Raw genomic sequence first — 7,345 nt, 5'->3', positions numbered from 1 at the left:
GAATGGGGCTGGCACGACCCAACACTATAGCAGACTAGGTCGGCATAGCCCAAAGGAGCGGGTCTTGCTAGGTTTAAAGAAACAACTCGCTGACCCACTGTGCTAGCCCACTTGATCCTTTTAAATTTTACTTTTTACTTTTTATTACATGTAAAATATCTATAATACTCTTCTTAACAACTATATAACAATTAATTTGAGAAGTAAAAAAACAAATTAATAACTATTTTAACTTTTTTTCATGTCAAGTGTCTATATTATCCCTTCCAATAATTATAAAACAATTAGTTTAAATGATAAATAAGTAAATCACTTACTATTAATATTTTCTTATGTCGAATATTTATAATACCTCTTTCAATAATAATATAACAACTAGTTTTAAGGGTAAATAAGTAAATGACTCATCAATAATTCTCTATAAATACTCTTTATTTTAATTATTTCTCACACAATTCTCTATTCTCTCTCTTTATATTGTTTACAATTCTCTCTAATTTCTCTTTTCACAATTCTTTAAATTAAAATTCTCTACAAGAGATAAAGATATCTATTAACTCAACAAGTGCTAAAGATATCTACTAACTTTACAAGTTCTCATCATTCATAAGGTTAAGGTATTTATATTTAGTTATTTCATTTATTTATTTTAATTCTATATATTTAATTTAATTGTTCTATTCATTTTACCTTATTTTTTTCCTCTAAAATTAAAAATGGATCATCGTCACCTAGATGTTGAAAACCTTGACATTGGTATTGATGCATGTAATGAATTTAATCCTTTTGAAGATGATGAGACTCCCACCTCCTCTAATGTCCCTCACTCTAACCTTCCTTGACCTAATCCCATAGGCAAAAGATCTAGTAGATGTACATCTATAGTATGGAATCACTTGACTATAATAAATAGACAAAATATAAGAGGAAATATAGAAAATCTAGCATAATGTAATATTGTAAAAAAAAAAACATATAGTGGCAAAGCTAGTGATGGCACAGGTCACCTTAGAAGACATGTCGAACAATGTATCAAAAAACATGGTGCATTAGACTCTAGACAATTCCAAATAAGTCAAACTGAAATAGGATATAGTACATCTTCAATGTCCCCCTTTATATACAATCAACAATTCCTAAGAGAAGGGCTAGCTGGAATGGTAGCTAGTATGGGTCTTCCATTGACATTTGGAGAAGATCCTAGATTTGAACATTTCATGCACCAGTATACCCAACCAGCCTATCATAGAATTCCTAGGACTACTTCTTGTAATGATATAATTAAATGTTACCTAAATGAAAAACAATTAATAATTGAAGAATTTAAAAATCATAGTGGTATTGTATCTATGACCTCAGATTTATGGACTAATCAAAGTAATGAAACTTTTACATGTGTGACATCACATTATACAAATTCAAATATGAAATTACAAAAGAAAATATTAGGTTTTCGTAAAATATTACATCCTCATGATGGGCCTTCCATATATGATTCTTTGACAAGTGTTTTTAGAGAATATGACATACAAAGCAAAATTTTTAGTATTACCTATGATAATTCTTCAAATAATAAAAATGCCATAAATTTATTTGTAAGAACAAGTAGAGAAGGTCCACTAAGTGAAATATTCCATGTGAGATGTATTTTTCATATAATTAATTTAATAGTACAAGATGGTTTAAAATTAATATCACCCTCATTAAAGGCTATCTAGTCTACTATACAATTTCTTGATTCATCTAACAAATTACAATAATTTTATACTTTATGTCCATCAGTAGGTTTGAAGAAGAGAAAATTCCGTCATGATATCGGTTATCGTTGGAATTCTACCTACCTAATGTTAAAATCTTGTGAAGGGTATCATAACATACTATTAGATTATGTCAGTAGTAAGACAGATAAAATTATAATAATTTCGGATGATTGGGAGAAAGGTTTTGCTTTTTTAAAATTCTTGAAGGTTTTTTATGATACTACTAACATGTGTTTTGTTGTATATACTCCTACATCTTGTATAATATTTAGATGCATTTGCAACATGAGTGATGTGTTTTAACAATATAGGGAACATCCCCTTTTTAGTGAAATATGTGTACAAATGGAAAGTTTTTTTTTTTTAAAAAATAAATAAATAATTGGAAGATTATTCCATCACTTTATTGTTAAGTTGCTTGTTGGATCCAAGGGTTAAGGTTGAAGGTGTAGAAAATATTTTAAATTTCATAACTATTTGTATGAACCAAACATCTGAACCAAAGGGTAAGATATACGAACAATTAAACAACTTATATAAATATTATGAGAATAAATATGGTAGTGTCTCTTCAAGTACTATAACTCCATCTATATTTGGAAATGATCAATTCTTTATACAATTAGTTAAGGGAAAGTGACAAGTTGATCCTTCAAATAGGTGTGATATTTCAAAAAATTTAGATATAGATTATTATTCATACATATCCCCTAATAAAGTACAAAATTTTGATATTATGAAGTAGTAGAAATTTCATGAATCCACTTTTCCTGTACTATCTAAAATGACACGTGATCTACTAACCCCACCAGTGGCTACTGTAGCATCAAAAAATGATTTTTCTATAGCTGCAAATATAGTAGGAGACAGAAGGACAACTCTTACAACAGAGATGCTAGAAGCTTTGACATGTTTGAAGGATTGAGAAGATGAACGCATGAGATTTCAAACTTTAGAGAATGAATTTAAAGAAGCCTTCGAGAACTTGGATCTCAATGCAGACAATGATGTTTAAGAGATTGATGATGATTGAAGATAAAAAAAAGGAAGAATGGAGATTGAATAAGAAGACAAAAGTGAATACGATAATTGAAGAATTATATGTTATTCGTTTCTTTTAAATCCATTAAATTTAACATGCAAACAATGAAGTATTTAATTGATTTTTTCATTTTTCAAATTTTCTTAACATAAATTTAACATTACTTTTCATAAAAATAAATTATAAATATTTCTAATATTCCTTCATTTATATTTAATAAAATTTAAAATTTTAAAAATTGAAAAATATTAAATGGGATGGAGGTGGGTAGGTATAGGAAATTCTTATAACCGTCCTACCCCACTTATTTATTTATTTATTTGATAGAGATTAACATAAATATAAATAAATAGGACGAGGTTAGGATGAGAATATCCATCCCAAAAAACGCCCCATTACCAACCTTATTAACTAAAGATATGATATTAGGTTAATCCATTAAACAACACAAGGTTGTTAATTTATACCCACATGATTCCTGGTATTTTTCATGAAGCTGCCATCTTGGGCTCAATATTTCATATAACCAACAGATTTGCTCTACAAAAATGTTATGATTATAAAAGCACCGTACAATGGCATGCAACTTTACTATTTGAAAACCGACATAAACGGTCATGGTGCTTCTCGAACCTTTAGTGGTAGGTATTTTCTAGGGCTGAAATTGGACCACGCCAGGGCTTTGAACAGCAGGCGTAAATTGGGACCACGCGGCTACTGTCCACAGACCTAATTCAGCTCGTATTACATCCTTGGGTCACCGCATTCATTAGATGGTGTGACAGCACACACAACTAGGCGAGAGCTCCACTCCATCCTTTAAATTGAAGCGGAGAGTAAATAATAAATGGAATTATCCTATATTCCTACATGGCCCCAGCTACATTTCTTCACAATTGTCTTTTTATATTTTAATTTTATTTATTTATATCTTATTTCATTTATTTATACTGTAATATTATATACTTTTATTTCATCTAATAATCTAAAGTTGAATATAAATTTCATATAATGGAGATCACAGTCACAGATTCAATAGATTTCAAATCAATTCCTTGAAATTAATTTTTATTTTTAATTTTTTTTAATGTTCAAAATCCAAATATTTGCATTAATTTCTTATGTAAATTTATTATTCATGAATGTTTTTTCTTTCTAATCTAATTCATTGCTAAGTAAATGCATGGATACAATTTCGTTTTGTTAAATAATTAGGATGTTGATTTTGTTCCATTAGATCGTTTAGTTTAAATCAATGGTTGATATGCATCATTACATAATATAGTGGCATAGATGATTTTATATGATTAAATAATGTATGATTTCTCATCTATTAAGATGGATTTTAAATACACTTACTTTCAAGTTTTTTCTAAAAAAATAATAACTTCTATTAGAGTTGTTATATTAAAAAAAATAAAAAATAAAAAAACTAATGTCTTAAAAATTATAGCCATGCACTTTTTAATCATTTTGAGGTGTTGGATTATAAAGTTTGAATAAGTTTTGTTACACTCTACAAGAGATGCCGAGGGTCATGATTCTCGTTGAGCTCACAAGAATTAAGCAGAGATAAAAGTGTGCAATCGTAATTGGAAGGAGAGTGTGCGCTTCACTATTATACTCCTTATTTTTCAATTTATCAATGAATTTTTAAGTGGTAGTACACTTATATGGATGTAAGAATCACATTGTCCGTTGAACCATGATAAAGATCTCTTGTCTTGATTACGTTTTTTATCGAACCACAATAAAAATCTTTTATACTTTATTTATTTTAGCTCGTATATATGGTTAATTTAGTCAACATTAGGCTCCCTTGAATGAGAAAAAAAAAAAAAAAAGGAAAATGTTTATTCATTTTTATTTTAAAAGAACACCCTTGAAGGATGATATAATTTGAATGCACCTTTTATTTTCAGTTTTTAAAAATAAAAAACGATAATTTTTTTTTATACAACATACAAAAATTCTTAAATAAAAGTTTTTAAAAAAATCCTTTACAAAAATGTAGTTTCCTTATGTCAAATATTAAAAATAAGAAAGTAATTTTTAAAAATACAAAATAACTCTATATTTTAAGTGCCTTAGGCCTTGTTTCTCAAGTATTTTTAACAAAAAACATTTTTTTCATGAATACTATCGTGATTTTTTAATAATTTAAAAATATTTTCTAAATTTTATCAAATACCGAATTTTTTAAAAAATAATTTTTTAGATTAAAAATATTTTTAAAAATATTGTTGGTGGGCTCTTCTTATATAAAAATTATTAGGCACATGCCTAAATATAAGTTACTATCATTTTTTTTATTAAAAAAAAAGGAAGCATCCAAACCATCACAATAATTGTTTTCTTTTTGTTTCTTTGTTTATCTAATTTTACTCCCGCAATAAGAAAGTATAAGAATTTAAAATGTATATAAAAAAAATAAAATTTAACAAGTGTTTTTATATTTTATTTTTCCTTGAATGGAAAACGGCTTTCAATTAAAGGGAGGATTATTCGTGGATCAAGACATTTGAATACTACTAGCCAGAGCTATTTCAGGGTTGAACAGTAGATATATAAATGTATTTTACGATTGGAGTAGGATTGAAAGTTAGGTAGCCTATACATGGCCATGGGTACTCTATATATCTACTATCTTCCATTTTACAAATGCATTCATAGAAGGTGCTGCAAATCGCTCATTCTATTTCCATCCAAGTTTTTTCTCTGCGTGTCTCTCCCGAAAAAAGAAAAATGGGGAAAGTGGTGGCTACTTACACAGTGAGACCAGCCAGGGAGACACCAGGAGGCTACAGGTGTGTATCAGACAGTGATCAAGTTAGAGCTCTCACTCACGCACCCACCTTCTACTTTTACCCACCTGTGAATGTGTCCCTTGAATCGGCCACCGAGATTCTGAGGGACTCTCTGAGTGAGGCTTTGGTGATTTTCTATCCACTAGCCGGACGCTTGCACTGGATTGGTGGAGGCCGTCTTGAGCTCGACTGCAATGCCTTGGGGGCTCTACTCATTGCAGTCGAGTCCGAAGGCAAAATCGATGACTATGGAGACTTCCGACCAACCCCAGAGATCCGAGCTCTCATTCCTTCAGTGGATTACAACAAGCCAATCGATGAACTACCATTGCTGTTGGTGCAACTCACCAAGTTTAGCTGTGGTAGCATGAGTCTGGGCTTGGGAATATCGCATACCATCGCTGATGGCCTTAGTGCATTACACTTCATTTCAGAGTGGGCTAAAATCGCCCGTGGCGAGCAAGCCAACAGCCCACCATTTCTGGATCGATCAGTTTTACTAGCCCCGGAGCATTTGACCGCACCAGTGTTTGACCATCCAGAGTTTGGTCCTCAACCCCTCTTGATTGGGAAGCAAGATAACTTGGAAGAGCGGAAGAGAGAAACCACTACACTCATGTTAAAATTAAGCAAAGATCAAGTCGAGAAACTGAAGGACAAAGCCAATAAAGATCGGAGTCCTTCCGACAACAAGCGCCCCTACACCAGGTATGAGGCTATTGCTGGACACATCTGGAGGAGTGCGTGCAAGGCACGTCAGCATGAAAGCCAGCAGCCAACACTATTGTCTATCATCGTTGATGCTCGCAATCGCATGGAGCCACCTTTGCCCCCCAGGTATTTCGGAAATGGTACATTTCGGGTAACTGCTGAAACCACATCAGGGGAGCTAGTCTCCAATTCTTTAGGTTTTGCTTCAGGTAAAGCACGACAGGCAATAGAGAAGGCAACGCATGAATATTTACAATCATCTCTTGCGTATGTGAAATGTCAGGAGGATGTAACTCAGTTCAGGAATTTCCACACCGTTGGGTGCGCCAAAGGGGCTTTCTATGGGAACCCTAATCTTGAGATCACTAGCTGGGCTAGACTACCCATCTATGGGGCGGATTTCGGGTGGGGCCAGGAAATATACATGGGGCCCGGAGGAATCGGCTACGATGGTAAGGTTTTCGTATTTCCCGGCCAGGGTCAAGACGGATCATTCGTTGTTGCGTTGAGGCTGCAAGTACGCCACGTTGACGCTTTCCAGAAATTCTTCTACGAAGACATTTGAGACTATACCTAGTATTTGAGTCTTCAACAATAAAATCCCATCTTTCCCTTTATTAAGTAAACTCATTTTATTAATATTTGAGTTTGATTTTGATTTTGCTTAATTTTATTAGAAATTTGGATTTGATTGGAAAAGAATAGAGAGAGCCAGTGTGTTTGTTTCTCATGATAACTTGTTCTTGTATTGGAAAATATTTTGTCTTCAAAAACCATTTTCAATTAATCCTTTACTATAAAATAAGGACAAAACGTAACCCTAGCCTACTTTTCTAAGATAAATCATAATCCTTTGCTATAAGTATTAATAATAATAAAAAAAAACTCGATGTACAAAAGAAAAGCAAACTTTGTATGGGACTAAATAGTGAATATTTCTTCTATTGCCCTGGACTTCATTTCTGACTCCGCCACTGTTGTAGAACGTGGGCAAAGCACGTTCTTTCCATGGATGGGTCATTTCC

At 32.0% G+C, this 7,345-nt stretch overlaps 1 protein-coding gene across 1 annotated transcript; it reads left to right on the top strand.

Annotated features, from left to right (window-relative positions):
* Positions 1-5,468: 5,468 nt before the first annotated feature.
* On the top strand, positions 5,469-7,093 carry LOC117924444 (spermidine hydroxycinnamoyl transferase-like). The gene has a single exon (XM_034843046.1). The coding sequence runs from the start codon at positions 5,548-5,550 to the stop codon at positions 6,883-6,885; it is 1,338 nt and encodes a 445-aa protein (XP_034698937.1). The 5' UTR covers positions 5,469-5,547; the 3' UTR covers positions 6,886-7,093.
* Positions 7,094-7,345: the final 252 nt, after the last annotated feature.

The sequence above is a fragment of the Vitis riparia genome, chromosome 11, assembly GCF_004353265.1.
Source record: "Vitis riparia cultivar Riparia Gloire de Montpellier isolate 1030 chromosome 11, EGFV_Vit.rip_1.0, whole genome shotgun sequence".
NCBI classification, from domain to species: Eukaryota; Viridiplantae; Streptophyta; class Magnoliopsida; order Vitales; family Vitaceae; genus Vitis; species Vitis riparia.
The sequence above is the reverse complement of the archived record's forward strand: the minus strand, read 5'-3'. Positions and strand labels throughout refer to the sequence as shown.